Source organism: Chlorocebus sabaeus, chromosome 20 (assembly GCF_047675955.1).
Source record: "Chlorocebus sabaeus isolate Y175 chromosome 20, mChlSab1.0.hap1, whole genome shotgun sequence".
Classification (NCBI taxonomy): Eukaryota; Metazoa; Chordata; class Mammalia; order Primates; family Cercopithecidae; genus Chlorocebus; species Chlorocebus sabaeus.
In genome coordinates, this window is record NC_132923.1 from 123,360,762 (window position 1) to 123,387,077 (window position 26,316).

The following is a 26,316-nucleotide window of genomic DNA, read 5'->3' on the forward strand; positions in this document are numbered from 1 at the left end:
AGAGTGTTGATGCCAGTTCTGCCACACACCCCTTCATGTCAGTTTCCGTCTCTGTAAAATGAGGGCTTTGACCTGCACACCTTCCTGAACTAAAAGACTTCGCTGTGGCATTTTGATAAATCTGGAACTGTGTTAAACAGTGCTATGGACTGAACTGTGTCCCCCTAAAACCCTGATGCTGAAGCCCTAACCCCGCCATATGATGGTATTTGGAGGTGGGGGCCTTTGGGAGGTGATTAGGGTTAGATGAGATCATGAAGCAGGGCTCATGATGAGATGAGTGGACTTCTAAGAAGAGACACCAGAGAGCTTGCTCTCCCCCAGGTCCCCGCCACGTGAGGACACCACAATAAGGTGGACGTCTGCAAGCCAGGAAGCAGGCCCTCACCAGAACCTGGCTATAGTGGCACCCTGATCTGGTACTTCCAGCCTCAAGAACCATCAGGAAATAAATTTCTGTTCGACATTTAAAGCCACGCAGTCAGTGGTATTTTGTGATGGCAGCCTGAGCTTAAGGCAAACAGTATAAAGATCTTTTAAAAAATTATTTTAAAAATAATAAAAGTAGCACACGCTTGGTGTAAGTACCAATTTATAAAATGGAAAAAAAGCTACCTAAGATTTTAAGGAGCAAGTTTCAGTCACTTAGACATGAAACTGCTCAGTTTGGAGCCTTCGTTGTTGGTGAGCAAACAGAGACTGTAAGATGCAGAGGCAAATGACGTTAGGCCTCTCTTCATTTGATCGCTTAGCTTGGGAAACTGTATGCGTTTTTAAAGAAGGAAAAAGAAGGCCACCACCTAGGACAGTGCCTGGCCCTGGGGCAGAGCCTAAATTCATAAGGCTTGGCAAATGCTATGTACATTTCATCTTCGTCATGGCCAAGCCTGCAGTGGCCGACAGAAATGGCCCAGTCTGTTTCGGAAGGAAGCCAGCCCAGTTGCACCTGGCTCTCCCTCCGGCTGCAGAGAACACCTGCTCTGGGGTGGAAGCAATTCCCCAGTGCCCATCAACACAGAAGGTTCATGCAGCAGCCTTGGCCACAAAGAGGATGCAGGACACAAATGGTTCCCAGAGTTGGAATTGCTCATCCTGGTATGGCCTCTCATTTTCCAGAAGACTCTAGCCACGTCCTGTGTCTCTTCTCTTGGGGCCTCAATTTTTCCATCTATAAAATGGGAGGTTCATCTCCCAGGGCCTCCGAGTTCTGTACTATCTTAGAGTCCATTTCAACATTGTTCCATGAGACTCCAGCTCAGGGTCTAGTCTCCAGGTTCCCCTGTCAGGGAGCAGCTGACCCCAGAGAGACAGGTTCGGTTCCAGTGGCAGACAACAGACTCTCTGGGGAAGAGTGGATTTTATTTTTGCTCCCTCCCCAAACCCCAGAGAATAAAGCCAAGCCGGAAACTCCAACTGCTTTAGAAAGAGAGAAGTAAACAGCCGGGTGCGGTGGTTCACGCCTGTAATCCCAACACTTTGGGAGGCAGAGGCGGGCAGATCACGAGGTCAGGAGATCAAGACCATCCTGGCCAACATGGTGAAACCCTGTCTCTACTAAAAAAAAAAAAAAAAATTAGCTGGGCGTAGTTGCGGGCGCTTGTAGTTCCAGCTACTCAGAAGGCTGAGGCAGGGGAATCTCTTGAACCTGAGAGGTGGAGGTTGCAGTGAGCCAAGATCGCGCCACTGCGCTCTAGCCTGGCAACAGAGCGAGACTCTGTCTCAAAAAAAAAAAAAAAAAAAAAAAAAGGAAAGAGAGAAGTGAGGTCTTGGGGAAGGAGGGCAGGCAGAAGGAAGAAAGGGTCTTCTCTTCCTGGCATAACACAAAAGACCTCAGAGTTTCAGAATCCAGCCCATTCTTGCCTTGAACTACAGTCATTCCAAACGACCCTGGCTTGTTTTAACCCCTGCCTTGTGTTAAGCAGGCGTCCCCAAACCTAAGTGTGTCCCAGAACCCAAGGGGTCATCTGCTAGTGCAGGTTCCCTGGTCACACCCACCAGGATGGGCCCGTGCCAACAATACCCACCCACAAATACAAGCAGGGCTGTGGGGGGTGGTGGCCAGTCCCCTCTCCCATTAACCCTGTATTCAGCGTCTGTCCTGTGCCAACCACTTCCATGCCGGGTATCTCACCGGGCTGATGTGACTTCCCACAGAGATGTGAACTCGGGATTTTTTTTTTTTTTTTTTTTTTTTTGAGATGAAGTCTCGCTCTGTCACCCAGGCTGGAGTCCAGTGGTGTAATCTCGGCTCACTGCAAGCTCCACCTCCCGGGTTCAAGTCATTCTCCTGCCTCAGCCTCCCACGTCGCTGGGACTACAGGCACCCACCACCACACCTGGCTAATTTTTTTGTATTTTTAGTAGAGACGGGGGTTTCACTGCGTTAGCCAGGATGGTCTCAATCTCCTGACCTCGTGATCTGCCCTCCTCGGCCTCCCAAAGTGCCGAGATTACAGGCGTGAGCCACCGCGCCTGGCCGAATTTGGGATTTTTTAATGGGGTTTGGCTCTATTCATACTATAGTCCAGTAATTGGGATTTGAGCCTTTTTGGCCATTTTGTATATTTGGAAGTGGACTCTGAGATCTGTATTTATAACAGCATCTTAGATCTTCTGATGTGTGAGGTCCTCTGATCACACTTTGAGATGCTGGCCTTGGGGACACAATGAATGCGGTTGTGTGGTGTCACCAACAAGGAGGACCAAGCCTGCTCATCGGTCACCAGCAGAACCCAGGTACTCCACAAATGAAAAGTCTGGTTTCCACGCTGTTATCCAACAGAAATCTTAGAGTGATTCCATGCTTCTACTATCAGAAAACCTAGGAAGAGACTGTTTTGGTCCAAAATAAATCTGAGTTTTCTATTTCATGGATTAGGACAGATTACATATCCCTTATCCGAAATGCTTGAGACCCAAAATTTTTTGGATTTTGGATTTTTTTTTGGATTTTGGAATATTTGCATACACACTTACTGGTTCAGCATCCCTAATCCAAAAATCTGAAATCTGAAATGTTCAATGAGCATTTCCTTCGAGTGTCATGTCCTTACTCCAGTTTCAGATTTTGGGGCATTCCAGAGTTTGGATTTTTGGATTAGGGTTACTCAGCCTGTATTTTTTTTACTTTCAAATACATTGTGAGAATAGGAACTCTGCCATCTTTTCTGGTCTTAAGGCCTCTGAGGCAATTGAGAACTGAGTATAATTAGTATTTTTATCATTATTACTCCAGTAATGACTTACCTACCTAGTGCTTACTATGTGGCTGGCACTTCTGGGTGCTTTGCACATTTGACACTCGTAATTCTCACAACCACCCTGTAAAGTAGGTACTATTGTAGTGCCCACTGTACAAATGTGGAAACTGAGGCTCAGAAAGACTAAGTAATTTACTTGAAGTTCGCAGCCAGGAAGTGGCAGAGCTGGGATGTGAAACAGGTGGTCCAGAGTCGGCACTCAGCCACGCACCCTCCTGGAGGGAGACCCTGCGCTGTGCCTGGTTCACACAAGCAATCACGCTCACCCCTTTCTCTCCTTCCCTCCCCACCCAAGACCCAAGCCCACACCCCCTCGACCCCCAGACCCACCCACACAGCGCCAGAAGCTGTTCCGTCCTGCCTCATACCTGTCAGGGAGCAGGCAGAGTGTCTACTCTTTGAAGAATGGTCCCTGGAACTGGGCTGCAGCCGGAGCTTTGACCTTCCTACACTGCCTGGTGATGTATGGGGCCGCTGGTGCAGAGCATCGGGATGCCAGGCGGAGGCTGTAGCTGTGTAGGAAGAGGAACAACACACATTGTCACCAGGAGCCCAGCCCAGTGCCCTAGACATTGCTGGGGGGCTTCCTTAGTGCTGGTCACCACTTCCCAGGCCTGGGCAGGACTGCACTTCCTGGACGCCTTGAGGCCAGGTGCCTGGCGTCAGCCAACAGGACATGAGCTTAAACCACCAATGTGTACTTCTCCATGTCTGATCCACCAGTTCTCTCCCCTCGGAGGCGACTGCAGAAGCACGGGCAAGAGGAGTGTCCATTGGGCTGGTTCTGAGACACCATGATGGGCAGCGCCGTCTGGTGACCCCCAGTGGATATGCAGGTGAGCCAGAATGATTCCGATTGCATCAAAACAGCTTTGCCCTTCTCTGATTCTATTTCCCCAGGTGCCTCCCTGTTCTCCCCTCCTGCCAGGCCCCAACACCCATAAGGCAGAAAGCATCTGGGGAGGTTACTGTTATCAAAGTACAAACACACCTGCACATGGGCTGGGTTGTGGGGGATGGAGGCAGGTCCCCTCCCTGCCCTTAACCCCACACTCCACATCTATCCTGTGCCAAGCACTTCCATGCTGAGTATCTCACGGGGGTGACGTGGCTTCCCAAAGAGGTGAATCTAGGATTTTGGGGGGCATGGTTTTGCCCTATTTGTACAAAAAACTCCCCCGCCCCACCCCAGTAAATGGGATTTGATTTTTTTCAGAAGGGCCTTTAAAAAATTTATTTAAAAGATAGATGATTCACACCATTATTCCTCTCCTTTCCTCACTCAGCTAACTCGTCCTTCTCTTCCATATCCCAGCTGGGATGTTACCTCCTCCAGGAAGCTTTCCTTCTTTAACTCCTGGGTGGGGTGTTCCTCCAACAGGCCCCTTACATGTCCCCATCCCAGCACTTGTTACACTGAATTAAAAGCCCAGAATAAGGTGTCTGCCTTTCTCATGAGCCCTGAGATCCCAAGGTCAGGATCTTTGTCTCGTTCATTGTTGCATCCCCAGCTTGGAACAATAAAAATAAACATCTGGCCAAGTGCGGTGGCTCATGCCTGTAATCCCACTACTTTGGGAGGCTGAGGTGGGTGGTCACCTGAGGTCAGGAGTTCAAGACCAGCCTGGCGAACATGGTGAAACCCTGTCTCTACTAAAAATACAGGCGTGGTGGTGGGTGCCTGTAATCACAGCTACTTGGGAAGCGGAGACAGGAGAATTGCTTGAACCCAGGAGGCAGAGGCTGCAGTGAGCTGAAATTGTTCCATTGTACTCCAGCCTGGGCGACACAGCAAGACTCCATCTCAAATAAATAAATAAACAAACAAACATCCACTGAGTAAGAGTGATACATACAGGCTCACTGCGTGTCCAGAACTGTGCTAGGCATTTTCCACAGACAGACAATCTAACTCTTCACACAACCTACCCAGGTGGATACTGTTATTATCCTTCATTTACAGATGAGGAAACTGAGGCACAGAGAGCCTGTCACCTGTCTGCCTCTTTAGATGGAAGAATGGAAAGTGAGGGGGGCCTCCAGACAAGGTGGCCCAGGTCAGAGGAGGTGGGAGGCCAGGCAGGTAGGAAAGCAGGAGGGACAAACACGCCCGGAACCCCACCTGCTCTGGTGGTTTGCAGAGCCATCTCTTCCTGAGGGAACAGGAGATGGGAATGGAGTCCAGCTCAAAGCTGGCACATGGCAGAGTTCACATCAGTGGCTCCCAATCAGGGCACACACTTGGTAATGTCTGGAGACACTGTTGGCTTTCACACCTGAGAGAAGGGTGCTGCTACTGGCATCTGGAGGGTAAGGCCAGGGGTGCTACTAAACCTCCTACAGTGACCAGGACAGGCCCCCGCAAAAAAGATTTAACCAACCCCAAATGCTGAAAGTGCCAACGCTGGCAAGGGAGCCCTCAATCAATATTAAAATACGCAAATGTATCAACAGACGAGCAAATGTAGAAGGTGCCGGAGAAAAGCCTTTAGACAAGACAAAGAGACCTGCTGTGACGGGGGAGACGAGTGAGCCTCCCCCGAGGGCCTGGCTCTCCGTCAAGGTCAGGGCTGCCCCTGTTTGAATTCCTCCCCCGTGCTGTGCAGCCAAGGCCCACGGCCAGCTCAGTCTACTCGCCTGTACAGGAGTTAAGGAAGGAACGGAGGACCCACGCTTCATGCAACTGTGCTCCTGACGGGCCACCAAGGCCCATGAGGGGGCCTGAGGTGGGGGGCTGTCTCTGCAGCTAGGGGCCACCCCCCACCCCCATTCTAGCTGGCTGGTGCCCCAGGAGACCCAACCTGGGAGGAGACAGCCAGCTGGGAGGCTGCTGGAGACATGGACTCCTATGTCCTGTTGGGGAATAAGAAACAGAGCTGGCAAAGAGCAGGTCCCCTCCCTACGACGTCACCCTTCCTAGGGAAATGTCTACAGTGGTGTAGCAAGACCAGCAGAAGCTTTGGAGGCAGACATGCCCTGCGTCATCAGCACCCAGCTTCTCCTTCTCTCTGTTATTAAATATCCAAAAGCCAGATCAATCACACAAAAACAACACCCCGTTCTCCCAGGCCTCTCTAGCCAGCCAGTGCGTCTCCGCTCCCTTTGGCTCCTGCGGATGCAGCAACCACAGCGTCTCCACCAGGGGGCGCGCCTCCTCCCCCGGCTCATGGCGTCCACCTGGGTGGAGGGAGTGGGTCCGGCACAAAACCCCTGAAGGCAGAGGCCCCTCTGCCACCCCTCATCCACTGCCTGGCCTAGTGGAGGACCACGCCAGCCAACATGAACATGGCCTCCATGACTCCCAAGGACTTTCTCTGCTTTCTCTCTGAACCCTCCCAGCAGCCCAGGAAATAGGAAGAACAAGTACTTTCATACCCCTTTCACAGATGAGAAAACTGAGGCTCAGACGGATATGAAGAGTTTCCCAGGGGAGCAGAGCGCAGGCCTTTCGGCTCCTGGGGCCACAATTTTGAAGAAACACCAGGTCACCAATTGGGTGCTTCCTGTTAGGATGGGGACAGGACGTCCTGGGGGATTGTCCTTCCTGATCAAGAAGCACTTCACTGTCAAAGAACTCATGAGAGCACAGCACCCCAAGCCTGGAGATGTTAAATACCGAGGACCAAAGCTCCGGAGTTGGGTGCTTCTCCAAGGCACAGTAGCGGTTAGCACAGAGCCTCATGATTCTTGGTTACCACCCACTAGCTGTGTGACCTCAGCGAATCGTGGACCTGTCTGCGCTCCAGGTTGATCTTCTGCAAAGCAGGAAGCCCAATTTGGGGTTACAGTAATGATTAACTTTGGAGAAAAGTCTCCGTGCAGGGCATCCTGGCCCTCTAGTAAGTGTCAGTACAGTGTCGTGACTGTGGCAGTTGCGGGTGGTGGACACATATGGAGAAGTCATCATCCCAGGAGGATGCAGTATGGCCACCTGGGGGTGGCCTCCGATCCTCATTCTCACTGACTGTATGGCTCAGGGTAAGCCACTCCCTGTCTCTCGGCCTCGGAGCCTCAGTTTCCCCCTCTGTAAAATGGAGACAGTCGGCTGGGCGCGGTGGCTCAAGCCTGTAATCCCAGCACTTTGGGAGGCCGAGACGGGCGGATCACGAGGTCAGGAGATTGAGACCATCCTGGCTAACACGGTGAAACCCTGTCTCTACTAAAAAAAATACAAAAAACTAGCCGGGCGAGGTGGCGGGCGCCTGTAGTCCCAGCTACTCGGGAGGCTGAGGCAGGAGAATGGCGTAAACCCGGGAGGCGGAGCTTGCAGTGAGCTGAGATCCGGCCACTGCACTCCAGCCCGGGCGACAGAGCAAGACTCCGTCTCAAAAAAAAAAAAAAAAAAAAATTGGAGACAGTCCCTGCCAGCCTGCCAACAGAGAGCAGGGCTGGAGCCATTTTGGTGACCAGGATTGGGAGCATTTTGCTTTCTGGGAAGAATCCGGCACATGTGAGATGCTCCTACTGGGTATGACCCCAGGAAGCATCGGAGCAGGAGGTGAGCCAAGGTCCTGACTGGTCCTTAAAGACTGAATGTCAAGACAGACTTCTGTGTCAACGCTTTAGTCAGACTTTTGGCTCAAACTCCTGTGCAGAGCTCCACACTGGCACATCCACTGCCTGCCCGGCCCCTCCACTTGGATGTCTAATGAGCGTCTCACTTTAACATGGCAAAGTGGCACATCCTAGGGTCCCACCTTGCTCCCGCCCCTACTAGGCTCCAGCCACACCGGACGCTTGTCACTCTTAGGAAATGGCAATGCCAAACGTGTTGTTGTTACAACTAAAGCCCGGTAGCACCTTTCTTCCTCTTCTATTCATTTTGCTGCTTCGGATTGGCCATAGAGCTAGAAACCACACTCACTTGAAGCAGGTGCACTGTCAGGGCAGTGTGCTGTGATCATGGGGCCTGTGAGACCCCCGCTGTGCCCACCCCCAAGCTGATCCATCTCCGGGTTCCTTAACTCTGCCTCCAAGTCCACACACCTCTCTCCACTCCCACTGCCACCACCCAGCTCAACCTGTGGCATCAATGCCTTCCACGAGGACTGTGGCAATTGCCACTGCATTGTCCCCACTTTGATGCTGCTCCCCACCCCTACCAATCCATTCGCCACTAAGCAACAAGAGAAGCCTTTATAAGGACCATTGGACATGACCACGACACTGGACCACGTCACTGCCCAGTGCAAAAGTGTCCCAAGCCTTCCCACACTATTAGAGTGCTGTGCGCCTGCCCGCCACCCTGCCGGTCCCCTCACGCACTCTGCGTTTGCCCTGTGCACTTGTCTCTCAGCCAGGCCAAGCTCTTCTTACCTGGTTGCTCCCCGCTTGACTTTGCCCTGCCCTGCCCTCCTCTGCCCGCAGCTCCCTCCCTCCCATCTTTTGGGTCTCAGCTTCAGTGTCTTCTGAAAGAGGCCTTCTTTGACCTCCCCGTGTTAGCGGCCACCCCAGCCCTGTTCTCATAGCCTCTGGAGTTTCCTTTCTGTCTTCCTTGTGTCCTTCTGTGACTTTCTGGGCCTTTCGCTCACAGCTCTTCCCACAGCAATCACCTTGCCTGTCGAGTTGCTGATTCCTTCACCACTAAAAGAGGATGTCTTTGAGGGCAGCGACTGAGTCTTGCTGACAGTGGAATCCCCTATGTCGCCAGGCACGGGACCTGGCATAGGAAATGTTGGGTGGGTGGGTAGAGGCAGCCATGAGGGATGCCCCTGGTTTGCAAGTGGAGGAAACATGGTCTCAGGACCACACACCCTCCCCCGGCCCGGCCGCTGCCCAGGGACAGCAGAACCCAGAGTCTCCAGCACAAGGACAGCCCGTGCGCTCCCAGCACTGCCTCCAGTTACAAGGGGATGCCCCATCAGCGAGCAGGGGGCGAGCAAAACGTCACAGGATGCTTCCTGTAGGTTACGGTGATGGCATCATCACTGTGCAAGTCAGTGTTCACGAGTCAGTGCCTGGCTTCTCCAGAGGCCCGTGAACCTTCACAATCCAGAGAACAGCCTAGAACGTTGTGGAAAGTCTGAGTCGTCCACGACCAGTGCCCACTGATCTGTAAACTCTTTTTTTTTTTCTTTTGAGATGGAGTCTCACTCTGTCACTCAGGCTGGAATGCAGTGGCGCTTTCTTGGTTCACTGCAATCTCCGCCTCCCAGATTCAAGCGATTCTCCCACCTCAGCCTCCTGAGTACCTGGGACTACAGGCGCCCGCCACCATGCCCGGATAATTTTTGTATTTTTAGTAGAGACAGGGTTTCACCATGTTGGCCAGGATGGTCTCAACTCCTGACCTCAGGTGATCCACCCGCCTCAGCCTCCCAAAGTGCTGGGATTATAAGCGTGAGCCACCGCGCCCGGCCCCTGATCTGTAAATTCTGACAGAAGCTCACTGCATGCAGGCACTAAGATTCACACCTGGGCCTGAAGCCTGTCCCTAAGGAGCACAAAGTCACACAGAACTCAAGCTTCCGGCCGGGCGTGGTGGCTCACGCCTATAATCCCAGCACTTTGGGAGGCCGAGGTGGGTGGATCACGAGGTCAGGAGATGGAGAGCATCCTGGCCAACACGGTGAAACTCCGTCTCTACTAAAAATACAAAAAATTAGCCAGGCAAGGTGGCGGGCGCCTGTAGTCCCAGCTACTCCGGAGGCTGAGGCAGGAGAATGGCGTGAACCCCAGAGGCAGAGCTTGCAGTGAGCTGAGATCGCGCCACTGTGCTCTAGCCTGGGCAACAGAGGGAGACTCCGTCTCAAAAGAAAAAAGAAGAAAGAACTCAAGCTTTCATGTTCAGTGCACACTGCTCTTACTGTACACACAATCCAAATGAATACGGCTGATGGCTTACAAGTTCACGGCCAATCAGAAGCAGCAAAATGAATAGAGGAAGAAAAGAGCCGTTAGATTGAAGCAAATACAGAGTCTATAGCAGACAGCAGTCACTTCCCTGGAAGCAGGAAATGAGGGTAAGTTCAAGGGCAGGGAAAAATGATGTGCCAGGCCATGTATGTGCCGTGATGCTCCGGGTTCCATGCACGCTTAATTTTGTCCTTGGGGAACCTGAGAGGTCAACAGACTTGAGAGAGGTTAACTAATGTTACAGATGGAACGTTTGTGTCCCCTGCGCCCTATTCATGTGCTGAAGCCCTAACCCCCAGTGTGATCGTATTTAGAGGTGGGACCTTCGGGAAGTGACCGGGTTTAATGAGGCATGAGGATGGGACATTCATGACGCGATTAGTGCGTGTGCCTTGTAAGAAGATGCGTGTGCCCGAGAAAGGTCATGTGAGGACACAGACAAAAGGTGGCAGTCTGTGAACCAGGAAGAGAGCCCTGACCAGAACCAAAGCATGTGGCACCCTAATCTTGAACTTCCAGTCTCCAGAACTGTGAAAAAAATAAATTTCTGTCATTTAAGCCACCTAGTCCATGGTATTTTGTTATGGTAGCCCAAATTTTGTTAAAACAACTTGCCCAGAGTCATGCTTGGTGAGATTAGGGTCTGAACACGGGGTCTGGACCACAGCCTGCCATCTCTGCACACGACTCCCTCCCTAGGGGATGCATCCATGGCTTTGGTGTCCATGGCCAGCCTCACACAGATGACCCACCGGTACCCATGCCCAGCCCACATCTGGCCTTTGAACTCCATTCACGCGCTGACATGACATCTCTTGGACATCTAGAAGGCCCCTTAAATCAGGTCCTGAATTTAAATGATGACCGTGCCTCACGCCTGCCACCCCACCCCGCTCCTGTTCTTGGTGAACAGCACTGCGTTTGTGCCCTGAAAGCCAGAGACCTGGGAGTCAACATGGTCCCTCTGTCACCCTCTCCTGCTACACATCACCTGCCGCTGGCTCCATCTAGTCCGCCTTCCTACCTCTTCTACCACTATCGGGGACCACCTCTCGTCTGGAGTCCTGCAAGGCGCCTTCCTCACTGGACTTCTCCCTTCCACACGGCTCCCCTCCCATCTGTTCCACAGAAGCGTGACCATCTTCCCCAAAGGCAAAATGGACCACGACACGCCCCTCCTGCAACCTATCAAAACTCCATGATTCCCAGGACACAGTCCAAGTTCCTCAATACATCAAGTCCAGCCTGCACTGCCCTGCCAGCCCATCTCTCCCCTTCCGTTCTTGTTACTCCAGCTAATCTGGGTAGAACCCATTTCCCGGTGGCCTCTAGTCCCGGTTCCTCACTAGATTCACCCAGAGAGGCCTGGGCTGCATGCCAGGCCATGACATCAGGATCTCTGGGGCAGGATTGGGCAGTGGTATTTTAAGCTGTTTAGTGATTCCAACATGCAGCTGGGTTGAGAATCACTGCTCTAGAAATGCTTCTGGGCTGCCCTCTTGAGGCAACATGGCCCTGGTCAGGTTCCCACAGCACCTGCCCCCTCGCGGGCAGTTTCTCAGGCACCTGTGACTGTCTGATAAATGCAGGTATCCCCAGGGGACCATAAGGTCTCTGATGGCAGAGCCTGGCTGAGTTTTGCTCATCATTGTATTCTTAGTACCTAATTGTGAGTGAGTAATAGACCCTCAACATGTAAGGAAGGAAGAAATGAGCTATTCAAGACTCCATGATATTCCCACTGCACAGCTCTTCTCAGACACCAAGAAATCTGCACCCATTCAGTGCAGGGGAAGGAAAATGGACTTACTATGCTCCCAAAGATGCTCCTCCATAAAATCCTGGCAAAATGAATGAGATACATAGTCCTAAATCCCAGACATTAAGAAAGGGTTGAAGAAGTTCAGCATCAACTATTTTTTTTTTTTTTTTTTTTTTTTGAGAAGGAGTCTCGTTCTGTTGCCAGGCTGGAGTGCAGTGGCATGATCTCCGCTCACTGCAAGCTCTGCCTCCCGGGTTCATGCCATTCTCTTGCCTCAGCCTCCTGAGTAGCTGGGACTACAGGTACCTGCCACCACGCCCGGCTAATTTTTTGTATTTTTAGTAGAGATGGGGTTTCACCGTGTTAGCCAGGATGGTCTCGATCTCCTGACCTCGTGATCTGCCCGTCTTGGCCTCCCAAAGTGTTGGGATTACAGGTGTGAGCTACCGCGTCTGGCCCAGCATCAACTGTTTTTAGAAAGCAGGGCGGTGTAGCATTACCTTGGTAAGATTTTCAAACACAGTGGTTGAACATTTTAAACATAATGGCAGGGTTGGGAGGAACCTGCTGTGTGCCCCACACAGACTTTGCCCAGAAGTGTCTTGCCCCTGGCAAAGTGCTCCACTGCCTACCCTAGGAGGGAAATTTCTGGACATTTTACTTAGAACAAAAACTAATGGACTTTGAAAGCACAAGGGGATGTCATACACCATCCAATCTGTACAGTCGGGGAAGGATTGGGCAGAGGACAGATCTCAGACCCCTGGGCCACTCCTGGCTCATAGGAAGGCTCAGAAATGGTGCTTCAGAGCATCATCTCCTGTGGATCCTAATTTCTTGCTTGTCAGAATCCCATGCTAGTCTGAAGACAAAGCAAGGGCATTGTCTATACAATAGAACGTATAACAGAACATGTCTAGAAATAGAACATCTGTTCCATTCCTGGCCTCAAGGACACATTCATTCTTTCAATCAGTCATTCAGATTTCCGGTGGTCCATTTTTGCATCAGGGACTCAGCACAGGCTGTTCCTGGAACGCTCTTCCCCCAGGTGGTCTTGTGGCTCACCCCCGGGCCCCCTTTCAACTTTCTGTTCAAATGTCTCCTTCCCAGTGAGCCTCACTTAACCACTCTGAAATCGCAAATCCCGCTGACACTCCCCATCTCGACTCCCTTTTACTTTCTCAGTTGTGCTTATCCCCATCCACAGACCTGCGTTTACTGGTTATTGTTTACTGTCTGTCTAGTAGGCTCCATGAGGGGGTGCACTGGAGGCTGGTTTGTCACGGAGGCACCCCGAGTACCCCGGCCGCTGGCTGGCACACAGTAGGCGGTCATCCACTATTTGTCGGGTGAGCGGTGTGTCTATTCTGTGCCAGGTGCTTTGCCAGTGCGAGTTTTGGTGAATAAAACAAGTCAAGTTCTCTACATATAGCGTAGTTTTACGTGTCACTTAGCAAAGTAGCCTAGAGAGGAAACATACTCATTTCAGAAGGAGTTTGATCCCCGTATGAGGCCGAGACTCAGCCCTCCTGGCTCCCAAATGAGCATGTTTTTATTCAGCCTCCAGTGGTTTTGTATAAGGGAGAAATCCAGACACACTGAAGTATACAAGAGAAACTGAAGAAACAGAGGTGAAGGTGAGAGTGGAGCAGAAGACAGGGAAAGGTGACATGGGAAACGGCAGCGCATGGGCTACGACCTGGGGTGGGGGGGATCAATCCGTCCGGATACCTGGGCCTTGTGCGTTCCAGGAAGTGGGGACAGGAAGTGCAAAGGCCCTGAGGTGAGACCCACCAGAAATGCCAGAGGTGATGTGGACAGAGGGGAGGGTTTCATGGGCCTTCAAGTGAGGTGGCAGCCAGGCTGTCCTTCTGGGCAGAGGAATGTCAGGACCCAAAGTGGCTGCTGTGCTGGGCACAGACCATGGTTGACAGGGAAGGAACTGGGGATGCCAGCAAGGAGGTGGCTGCCACCACCCAGGGAGATGATGGTGGCCTGGACCTCAGGGCAGCTGAGGAGGCCGAGCTGGGAGAAGCTGTGGATTCCGGGTGCATTTGGGGATGTGGGGATGGAGGAAGAGGTTTGAGTCTAGCTGGTAGCTGGACTCCAAGCAGGACCGTTTCCATTCAGCCCACACAGGGAGGATGGCACGGGAGGGAGGCTTCATGGAGAGACAGTTTCATTTTGGAAAGATTCAATTTAAATCGAGACGCTCAAGGGAGATGTCAGGTGGGCGGCTGATTGGAGACTCTAATGAGAGTGGAAACCTGGGATTGGTCAGCAAGCCAGGTGGTGTTTAACACGTGTGACTGGATGAGATCACCAAGGGAGAGCAGAGACGGAGCGAGGGGACAGAGCCTAGGGACGGAGGCAGGATGAGGGGGAGCAGCCAGTCATGTGCGGAGACCAGGAAAGGGTGGTGTCCAGGTGGAGAGCATTTCAAGGAAGAGGAGGATTAACAGCATCCACCGCCGCAGATGGGCCGAGGGAGATGGCACTGGAAACCAACCACGGCATTGAGCATCCTGGGGGCTGCTGGTAACCTTGGTTTGATGGCTCCTGAAGAAGAGCCAAATCCCTGAAAGTGCGTTCGAGAGAGAGGGGGAGGAGAGACACTGGAGGCAGGAACCCAGAGGATGCTTCAAGAAGGATGGAGGGAAAGGAATTTGGGAAGGAACGAGCTGCAGGCTTTCGGAGGACATGGGCGCTCCAGGGTTCCAGGGCCCCCACCTGGCCACAGTGCTCTTCCAAGCTCCCTGCCAGACTTCCGTGGGCATCCTGGGTTGGGACTCCTGCCTGCCCTGGTCCCTCCTTGTACCTCTTTCTTGGAGTCTTCAGGAGGGATCTCCTGGGACAACCATGCAGAAAGCTGGTTAGGCCACATCGCTGGCCGCAGAAGTCTTACACAACTCTCTCTAAATTCTCAGAGTGCAATTCATTTGAAGTCAGTGTCTGATGTTCTCTGCACTTTTGCTGAAGGTAGGGGAGAGGCAGAGGGTGGGGAGACGGTGCAAAGGTAAGACAAGCCTGTGATCATGCTGATTCTCCCTGGAGGCCAGGTGAGGGCCCACAGATGGGAGCTGTGGGAGCCACCGGCCCTCAATCACTTCCAGGAACAGTCGACATCCACTATAGGACCCACCTTCCCCAAGTGGGAAGGCCCACGTGCTCCAGGGAGCCCCCGCCCATTCAAATGAAGCCCCCAGCCTGGGGGAGCGACTGAGAAGACAGAGAAGAAGGAAGCAGGGCAGGAACCCAAAGGAGGATGGGGTGGGGATTCTAGAGTCCAGAGCTGGAATCCTAGCTCCATGACTGACTTGCTGTGTGGCCACTGGAAAATGCCTCTACCTCGCTGAGCAATAGGAGTATTGCCTGTAAAGTGAGGATGTCAAGCAAGAGGAAAAAAAAAAAAAAACATAATCACATCATCCACTGAGCACTTTCTATGCACCAGGAGCTACTTTGGGTAGCTTCTGGGAGCTCCTCAAATTCCCAGCAGTCCTGTAAGGCTGGGCCTGTGATGGTCCCGGTTTACAGAGGAGGGTGCTAAGGTTCAGAGAAATAAAGAAGCTGGACACTCAAGTTCCCTCGGCTAATTAGAGAAGCAGCCAAGATTTGAATCCAGGACCATTAGATACCAAAGCCCATGCCTCACTCCCTGACACAGTTCCCGTAGCAGTGAGGATGGAAGAATTTTTCCAATATCCCAAAGCCAAGTGGGGGTGAGCCTTTGCCCACAGAGCAGCTGCACTGACCACCCATGACTCTGGCAGTCTGTTTCGGGCTGGACCCACCTTCGCTCGGAGGGCACCGGAACAGAGAACCTCAACCTCGGGTGCTCGCTGCAGTCCCCGGGGATACTAAACCGATCCCGATGCCTGCTTTCTATCCCAACATGTTCTGATTTCGTTGGTTTCAGGTACAGCCCAGGCATTGAGAATGTTAAAAGGTGCCTTTGCAGGCCACTGGTCTAGATCCTTGTACTCACGGTGTGGTCCCCAGACCAGCAGCATCATTTTCCCCCGGGAGCTTGTCGGTAATGCAGAGTCTCAGCTCCCACCCACTCCGAGTCGGAATCTGCAGTTGAAGAAGATCCCTGGGAGAGGCATCCGCATGCGGGCGCCGCAGGAGCACGGGGCTGGGGAACTCCTTCGGCGGAGTCTCGAGTGTGGGCAGCTTGCTAGGCTGCGGTGGGCAGCAGGGGCCCGTTCCGAACCCTGGTGAGGAGCTGCTGCTTGGTGAAGTTCTGTAGACAAAGTCTCCAAATGAGGGGGCCGAAGGGCAGAGAATGAAAGCAGGCCTTGGGAGGCGGTGGTAAAGGTGTGACGCCACGGGCCCAAGGAGTCCCTGGGGTGCCTTCATGTGAGACATTCAGTACCACCGGTGGGGATGGTGGGGACACCAGAGCTGACCGTGAGGAATTAGTACATGCCTGCCCGTGTGCTGTCTTCACGTCATCCTCCCTTTAGCCCCGGGACATGGGCTGTTATACCCTTTTTATGGTGGAGGGGACGGCAACAGAGAGGTTAAGTAACTCATGTACTTAAGAAGCGTGAATAGAAGGACAAAGGGAGGGAAGATTCGTACCCAGATCTGATTCCAGGGCTGGAGTCAGCCTCAGCACACACATTTTTCTTCCTTCTCATCCGCCCACCGCTGAGCCCCCAGTGTGGCCTCCACGCTCCCAAAAGATCGATCACGCCCCTGCTTTGTGGAGCTTCTAAGCCAGGTTCTGAGGTCTTCATGAATTCCCCAAACCTGTTTGGGTTGAACTCTAAATACCCAGCATGTGACAAGCTCGTAACACCTGACCCAGCTGACAGGGAGGCTGGCCCGCCCTGGCCTGAGGTGACCTCGGCCCGGGAAACCTGCCGGCGGGGAAAGCCCGGCTGTGGCTGCCTCTTTTGCTGCCAAGACCCAAGAAGTGCAGGGGACCCAGAGGCCGCAGGGAGCAGCCCTTCCCTTCCAGACGAGGAAACCAAGGAGAGCGAGCAAGGCACTGGCTCACAGTCACACGCCAGGTTGTTCCTTGGCGGCGGTGAGGGGACAGGACTAGGCTCACTGCTTATTTGGGGACATTGATGATGGGAAGAAGGGTAGTTGAAGCCCCTGAGGACTCGCTGAGGGCACTCAGATCTCTGTAACTGGCTCTACCTGCCTGGCTCCCCCACTGGACTGGGAGCGCCTGGAGAGCATGGCTGGAGTCTATTCACTTCTCACCCATTGAACCTGCCACGGGGCCTAGTACAGGTAGGTGCTCAGAGAACGTTTGCTGAGCAAACGGATGGCAAAGCCAGGCTCCTGGTGCGGTTCAACCCTGAAATGTGCCGTCCATGCTGCTCAAAAACCAAACCCTCCCAGCATGGCTTCCCATAAGGTTTCTCTCATTGCCAAGCTCCTGCCCAAACCCTGGGCAGGACAAGTTCTCCATTTTTATGACAGTTCTGTGAACCTAACCCTACAGCCCTCAGGCCTCCCCAGCCCACCTTCCCCACTCCATTCAGCGCAGGGGTTCGAGTCTGGAGAATGTCACCTCAGCTGGAAACACCGTCACTGCCTGTGACATGACCAGCCCGGGTGAGAGAAGCCCAGCAGAGTGGAGGAGCGGCTCCTCCAGCTTCACAGTTTCCTCCCTCCTCTGCCTTCACACCTCCCATCACACGCTCCCCTGCAGCCACCGGTTCTAGGCTGCCCCAAATCCTGTCCCTTCTTTCCTCTCCAGTGGAGCTGAAACAGATTGCTTTCTTCAAAAGGCAGCTTCTAAGAGTAGGAGGGAAGCCAAAAAGAAAACACGAACGCAAAGTGTGTGAAGACTGATGAACATAGAAAAAGCAGATTCCCAACTGGGGAAGCAAGAGATGATGGTCCCTTATGAGATCCAGCAGAAGAGCCCTTTTTAGACGGTAAGATTCTGTAAGGACACTAAGACTTCGTTACTGTCACCACTCCATCTTTTAAAGATGATCTAGGTCAAAGAAGTCAAAAGGATCACATAAACCCCAAGGATGAAGAAGAGAAGAGCTCGCCCTGCGTGTAGTTTGGAGTTGCTGGGGCTGAGTCTCAGAAGCCTCATGTGGCATCTGCCCTGGACCGAGAATTTCTAGAACATGATGATGATGCCTGCACTGGACCCGGAGCTGGTCCAGGGATGCTAACAATGAGAGGCAGCTGCTCCCTGCGGTGCTCTCTGCTCCCGCCTCGATGCTCAAGAAGCCTGTGGGAGCTGGGGGTTCTTTGCTACCCAGGAGGTCAAAACCAGCTTGTCTCGGGGGGCCTGGGTGTGCCTGGCTGGCAAGGCGTCCCACATGCGGGGCTGGCACTGTCACGGGAAAGCGACACTCACTTGGTGCCTGAACGGGTGTTGGCCAACATGGGGATGACGCTGCCCGAAGGGCAAGGGCACCGTGGGCTGTGGGGCTGGAGGTCTCATCCTCAGAATGTGCCCAGGGTGCAGGGTTGAATAGTAAAGTCAGCTCTGGTGCCTTCTCCCTTTCTGCTCGTGATCCCCAAAGTCCTCAAACAGGATGGAAGGTGGCCAGGACAGGACGACTCAATCTCCCTTACACCTGAGGAGCCTACGGGGGGCCGCAGGTGTCAGTCAGATGACTCTGATCCCAGCCGTCTGGCCCCACCCTGGACTGCTCAGACCTTCCCAGGATCCCGCACTCCATTCAGGTTGAGAACTGCTCAAACAGACACCCAGCCCAGCCAGGCACTATTTGGGGAGGCCACGGAACGACGGCCAGGTGGTGCATGTGGAATGAAAAGTCTCCCAATGTTTCTTACACGTTACCAGCATTTCCCAAAACCAGGTTCAGTGGAACTGGTTCCCACAGACGCTGTATGTGTCCTCATAATCATTTGCATAATTGCAGCTAACATTTCCTGCTTACTGTGTGCCAAGAACTGTGCCAAGTGTTTGATACGGAATAATGACTTTAATCTTCCCAAGAACCTTATGAGACGGGCACTACTGCATTTTACGGATGAGGAACTAAGGCACAGAGAAGTTAGGCAACTTGCCCAAGAACACACAGCCGGCAGGCGGCAGAACTGGGATGGAAGCCCGAGCCATTTACCTCCAGAGCACAGGCTTGTGAAACCAAACGGGCGTGTCTCTGCAGAATTTCTGGGTCTTTCATGTGCTGACAGGCAGTGTAAATTCCTAAGAAGAGGAGACATGTTGTCATCTACCCCAAACTTATTTCCCGTAGTTATATGATAGCCACTGACCGCTCACTCTGCCAGTTACTGTGGGTTCCGGTGCTGAGTCAAGCAAACACACGCTCTGAACGCACAAGGGGAATTCTGCAAGGGATGGCTTTGTCAAAGCCTATCCCTACTCAGTTCCAGGAGAGTGGCTTCCCACACACAAGGGCCCTGGCCTGAACCGTCCGCTTGCCCCCTCCATAGAATGTCACTTCAGTCCTCGCTCACGTCGATGCCCGTGCCCGCAGTGCCCTCCCCATCATGGCCTCCTCTCCAGCCCCAGGGGGGCACTACGGGAACACGAGGCACATGGAGCCTTTTGACCCATCTGGTTTGACCTGGTGCTCCTGGAGAGGCAGAGACCATGAGGTAAGTCTGACAGTCCTAACTCCGCCACCAGCAGCCTGAGCGGGTCACCTGCCCCCTCAGTACAGCTTCCTTTATGAAATGAGCCTAACGCCAACTTTGTACGGCTGGGGAAGCATTCCCAACTCTGCCTGCATGGTGCCTGGAACAGAGCAGGAGCTCCATGGAGCTCGATCCAGAGAGGCTCTTACAAGAGGAGACCCCTCCAACCCTCCTTCAGAGAGAGCCGGCCCAGTAGATCAAAGCAGGGGCAGTAAATCAGCATGGGCACATTTCTCAACCATTTCTTAATTAGAAGTAGAGGGATGTGTGTGTGTTCACCAACCTTTTTGATGGAGAAAAACACACAAGCATGCTGCCTGACCACATTGTAAATTCATGACCCCAAAACTCCGGTGGGCTCCCAGCGCATATGCCTCCTGGCAGCCCTTGTCTGTTCCCTGGTGCTGTTCCCTTGATTACCCACATGGCTGCTGTTCACCGTCTCCCCTCTTCCTCCACATCTCCCCCTCCTCACTCACCTCCAACGATTTCGCTCCCTATGGCACACACTGATGGTGGAACAAGACTCCCACAGTTTGTGCCCTGCCTCCCTTCCCAGCCGCCTTCTTCCTTGTAAGGTGGGATGCCCTCTCCTGAGCCCCACTCCTCCCATGGGTGCCAGGCCCCATCCTCTTTCAGGCAATCAAGGCACTCCCGATTTCCACTCCAGAAGTCTCTATTCCCGCATCCATGTTTTATTTCTCTCCCTAGCATTTATCATCTGACATGCCATTTGCCTGCTTTCCTGTCTCCACCAACTATAACATAAATTACATGGAGTAGGACATTGTGTCAGTTTTGTTCACTACTATATCCCCTGGCACCTAGAACAGTGCCAGGCATGTAACAGCAGGTGTAGGCCCCACATTTATGAATGAATGAATGAATGAATGAATGACCAAGATCTGCACTCACTTTCTGGACTAAATCACACCCACATTACATCATCTGTAACTTCCAGTTTTTGTTAAAAGTGAGGAGAGAACCTAAAACACTTATAAAGGGAATCTGAGTACAAAATCTTCCTATGCCTTTATGACCTCTGCCTTGGTCCCCGCACGTTTTTAATTTTCTCACCCATACCTAGTTGGACTGCAATTTTTAAGCGAATTCCTATGAGCCTTTCTAAGCATTCAACTTGTTTTTCATAAAGAGCTCTATGCTATTCATCGGCTTGTATAATATTTAATTCGATTGTGCAAGTGTGATAATAAATACAAGCGGCATAAACAGGTTTGGGAACCAATGCAACTGACCTTTGGCATGCATTTCACTTGGCTGCTGGGAATGGAAGCACATGGACTCTCTCCATGAGCGGTAGTCAGGACTTCCAGAGGCAATGAAGAGCATGAATATGGCGGGTTGGTCAAACTAAAGTCAGTTGGGCTTCAACTGTACGTTTTATCCACAGTTGGCATTCCAACAAAAAGTTCAGAAGGATTTCTCGTCCCATTTCATTCTCCAAGGCCCTGTGCTTTGCAAAATGTTCTCACTTTTTGTTTTGTTTTAAGATGGAATTTCGCTCTTGTTGCCCAGGCTGGAGTGCAATGGTGCAATCTCAGCTCACTGCAACCTCCGCCTCCCAGGTTCAAAGACAGGATTATCCTACCTCAGTCTCCTGAGTAGCTGGGATTACCGATGCCCGCCACTACACCCAGCTAATTTTTAGTGTTTTTAGTAGAGACGGAGTTTCACCATGTTGGCCAGGCTGATCTCGAACTCCTGACCTCAGGTGATCCGCCTGCCTTGGCCTCCCAAAGTGATAGAATTACAGGCATGAGCCACCGCGCCGGCCTCACAATTCTTAATTCTCTGTTCTTCCTTAGGCAAGGGTGAACATGCTGGACTTAGTGACTAAGTAGGTGGAGGAGACCTCTGTGTTTGCTTGGAGTGTTTGTGACTCATGAGGGTAAAGGAGAAATGTCCAAGGCAAGCGATACTGTGTTGCAGATCTGGTTTTTGGAATAGCTTTGTTAACACAGCCCATTCAAATGCATATGGCACCATGAAACCCGTCAGTGTTTAAACCCTCAGAAGATGATTCATTATTTTGAGCAAAAGTCAGAAAATGTGCAAGGAAAGTCATCCATGGCTATGTATTTTGGGAGGCTCTACTAGGGAAGGATCTCCCCATTCCCATCCCTTAGGAGGTCAAGTGTCAGGAGATGAAAATCAAGCTTGGTACCACAGAAAGGGTGACCCTATCTTCCGGTCGAAAAACAGGGAAAAAAGAACCTAGAAATCTGAAGGAACAGTTGAATAGTTTACCCCCATGAAGTTCAGGATGTTCGGTTATCATCAAACATAGCCTGTGAGGACTCGTATCGTTGGTGTGTGTACCAGTGTAGACTGGGAGGGGAGACTATAATTCCACCAGTACCTTTGAATTAATAAACTGTGCTGTACTGGGTTTCTAGCACAGTTTTATGCTGGTCTCTGTGGGTTACTGATTGGCTTTCATCATGCATTCTTAACCTTAAGGACTATGCCCAGAGGCAGTAACACTAATTTTAATTAGCTATCACCAGCCATTTCTTTCGGCTTGATTTTAATGGATCATTTACCCATGGACAGGACATTCTCTGTTCAATCACCAGCAGTTAGTTGCCCCAACATTCACATTTTAAACCAAGAGGTCACAAGTTAGGGTCACATAAGTAGGTCACTGAAGCGGAGCGGTAGCTTTGGCTCTATTATCCTTGAGGATTTTTCTTTTTCTTCCACAAATACTGAGTTCCTACCACATGCTCAGGGCTATGGTGGGTGGAGGTGAACACACACATGCAGGGCGCTGTGTTGGCAAACCCCCAATTCTCTCTTACCTACGACACTCAGAAACGTCCCCAGCTCCTGAGCTGCCCCTGACGCATCTATTACGGAGTTGTTGTAAGAATTAAGGAAAAATATAATTGAAAGTGTTCTGAGAGTTGAAACGTGCTGCAAGTATATCAAAGAGATGGTAAACAAGCAAAGGAAAAGAATTTAAAATTAAAATCAGACGAAATTCAGTGATGAGGGATACCATGCCATTAAAAATTTAAAAATTAAAAAAAAAGAAAAACTTTAAAAGCCCTCTGAAGTCCGGGTAAGACTCATTTGACAAGCTGATAAAAATGAAGATTTCAAAGTCCCACCCCCAGAGATTATGGTTTAGTAGGTCTGAAACTTTTAATCACCCAGGTGATTTTTTAATGTAGGTGGTCCACTGAGCAAACATCCTGGGCAGATAATCCAAACTAGTGCTCCATCACATACCCAGGAACACAGGCAGGAAACAGCACTGAAAGCTGTAATTAACAATGCAAACCAAACCACAAAAGGCTCTTACCTCGTCATGTGCCACACACAACTCGGAACAACACCTTAATAAAACACCTGCTGCTAGCTGGCACTCACAGGCTGTGTCTGTCATTTAAAAAAATACTTCCAAAGGATATAAACCTATCATTAATTACAGGGTTGAAATAACCTGGCACGGCATATATTTCAACTACAATATCTGACACCAGTTCATTGAGGCCTATCAAATGGTTGGCTCCTACATGAAGTTTGTAAAGTTAACACAGATTTGTTTTCACTAAACTCACTTGTAAAATTCAATCACAGGAGCCTAACATAAGCATGAAGACAGTAAGAGTATAAAACTCACACCTGTTAACATATACACTGGCTATTAGAGAAATTCCAAAACGATTCCAGAGAAACATCCTGAATCCATAAGAGAAATCCGTTTCACGGGCAGGTCCATCAGTCTCTGCTAAAGGTAGTGAACTACAGGTACTTCCATGAGTTTGTAAGGACCAGCTCTCTAAAACTATCAAGATTCGACCACTTGGCACCAAATAGATTATTTATTGTAAACATAAATTAAAGGACACAGGATGGTAAAGAGAAGGAAACTCTTGTTTCAGAACTAAGGAACTTCACCTGGCAACAAATATTTGCCGAGAAAGGAACTGATTGCACTTTTACCCAAACTTTTGTTTCATTCTCTCCACAAATCATTTCTTTAACTCGTGTGTTTTGGGAGCTTAAAAGGAAAAAAGCAGTCCATTATATGTGTGTTATACTTAATACTCTCCTATCTAGGTCACTTGTCCCAGCAACATCACTTACCAGCACAGATCAAGAGCCAAAGTCTATTGTGTTTTGGTTTTGGGCTTTCTTGGAGACAGGGTCTCGCTCTGTTGCCCAGGCAGGAACATAGTGGTACAATCAGAGCTCACTGCAGCCTTGGCTTCCTGGGCTTAAACAATCCTCCCATCTCAGCCTCCTGAGTAGCTAGGACTACAGGTGTGTGCCACTGTACCTGACTTTTTTATTTTTTGTAGAGATGGGGGTCTCACTGTGTTGCCCAGGCTGATCTTGAACTCCTGAGTTCAAATGATCCTCCTGCCTCAGCCTCCCAAAGTGCTGGGATTACAGGTGTGAGCCACCGCATCTGGTCAAGACCTATTGTTAATGAGTGAGCAAACCGTGTCCAAAAATCCATGTTCTGGAATTAATGCACTTGTAAGGAAGGTCCTTGGGAGATCTCTCAGGGCCTACCATCTCTTTGTTTACATATGATAATTAACAGGACCACAATCTAGCTTCCCAGCCCACAATTAACAGAAGCATAACTAAAGGATGCCAGGAAGCACAGACAATATCCATGAGTGACAGATGGAAAAGGAGATCTTGAGGAGTATGCTCTTCTCAAAAGTCACATCTCAAGCTTCTGGATCCTCTAGTGTGGGGTCAGGATCTCCTATATACCAGAATCATCTTTTCTACAACAAAGTATTAATTGATGGTTACCTTGAACCCTCAAAGGAGGGTGAAATTGAGTCCAGTGTAGTTTTAAAAAACAGAAAAGTAGCAGACACGAGATCACAGGCAGCAAATACGTGGCACTCGCACTCCAGAACCACCTCGCCTTTGTGCATACGAGGCAGACACGGGTCACTTAGCCAGCTCTCTTTCCCCGAGTGTGAACCCAGCTTCAGAATCCAGTTCTATGCAGCACCCTGGGCAACTACTCCCCCTACACAAATGGAAACCTGCCTGTCAACTGTGGCTTGGAAAGACTTCTGTGAAAATAGAAGGGAGAGAAGTTGACCCCAGAGAGTAGGCTCATCCATCCTCTGGGCTGGTCAGTATCTAGATCTGCTTCTTCTCTAACAGAGCTGGAGGGATGAGGCTCCATCCCTGGAAAACAAACAAACGAGGCCTGGCCAAAACCTCAGACATGCTGGTTTCCCAAGAACATACAAAATGGGTTCATCCCGGGGAGAGCTAAGACATCCATTCACCTGCAACACAGTTTTAAGCTCCTTCAAATCTGCTGGTGCTTCTTGTCCTGCAGACAAGGTGCTTACTAAGTCACATTGTCTGCTGCTTGATGGCGATGCCACTAGAAGGCGGCACAGGGGCGTGACCAGGGGCTCCCTTTTGCCTCCTCACTCCCAGACCCACAGACGAGAGGTAGAATAGACTCGTGATTAAAAGACGAGCCAGACTGCCTGGACTTGACTCCTGGCTCACCTCCTACCATCTGTGACTTCAGGCAAATTACTTGACTTCTCCATGCTTCAGTTCCCCCGTTTGTAAAATGGGAGAACATAAAAGTATTCACAGGGCTCTTTTGAAGATTAAATGAGGTAATACACGGAAAGCCCTTAATATCGTGGCCAGCAAGCATTGGTGATCATCCTTACATTATTATTGTTTCAGCAAATCGAGGTTATTTGGCTTTCATGGTTTTACAGAGCTAATGAAATGCTTTCTTCTGAACTTACCTTTTAAAAATTGACATTTGGTTTTGAAATTCAAAACCAAAGAGAAATAGAAAGTTACAGGGAGGAGGTGATAGAATAAGAATGAATCATCTTTTTTTCTCACTTTGAATTGAAAAATGATTTCCTGTCTTACAGCTCACTTCTCTTTAGTTCTGATGGGTAGGAGAACCTGCTATAAAAAGGAAGCAGCTCTGGTCCACATAGGAACATCTCTGGCCTGGCAAAGACACAGCTAAGGTCCTCGGTGTCACTGGTGGCCAAACCAGGAGTTACCGGCCACTTGAGAGCTTTCTCTCTGGGCAGAGGCAGGAGATGAGGGAATGTTTTGGCTACTACAACTCACGCTGTCATGAAATCTTATACATGGCATGCCAGGCTCAACTTTTCATCAGATTCAAACTGAGATTAGAGAGGACATCATTCAGTCATAATAGTGATGCTGACAGCAGCTGACGTTGACAGCACTCACTGGGGTGAACAGCATCTGTGGTCCTTCCAGGCTGCTCTAAAGTTGTCTTCGCAGCAATTCTTTGTGGTCAGATTGATTATCTCCCTTCCACAGAAAGGAAAACTGGGGCTCAGAGAGGTTGAGTGACTTGCATAGATTAAGCTTACAGAACTACACGTGATAAAGCCAGAATTCAAATATTTTATTCAACAAATATTTATTGAACAGCTACTACACGCCAGGCTCCGTTCTATTAATAGATGCTAGGAATGCAGCAGTGAAGAAAACGAAGTTCCTGCCTGGGTAGAACTCTCATCTAAGAAGGGGAGACATAGAGTAAACAAACATAGAAGGCTTAAGGGTCTTCAACAGTAAAGCACAGCAAGGAAAGGGATGAGGGACCAGGCAGTGTGACAGATCGATGGTCAGGAAAGGCTTCTTGGAGGAGGTGCCAGCTGAGCAGCCTTCCAGGTCCAGAGCCAATGCCTGTACCTACATTCCGCTGCCTGTCATGAAAACAGTAGAACCTCAACCCCGGCTAGCGCTGGCCTGCACCTCACTATCTCTTTTGTGGAATGCAAGTGGCCTTCA

General features: G+C 50.9%; 1 protein-coding gene across 7 annotated transcripts in view; it reads right to left on the bottom strand.

The window, feature by feature from the left end:
• Positions 1-26,316, bottom strand: part of PRDM2 (PR/SET domain 2) — a 129,371-nt gene that overhangs the window by 4,796 nt on the left and 98,259 nt on the right. For all 7 annotated transcript variants that reach the window (XM_073007827.1, XM_007980475.3, XM_073007824.1 and 4 more), the window contains one exon: positions 3,629-3,772. In XM_073007827.1, coding sequence (XP_072863928.1) covers positions 3,629-3,772 — 144 coding nt within the window. The remainder of the gene's footprint in view (positions 1-3,628; positions 3,773-26,316) is intronic.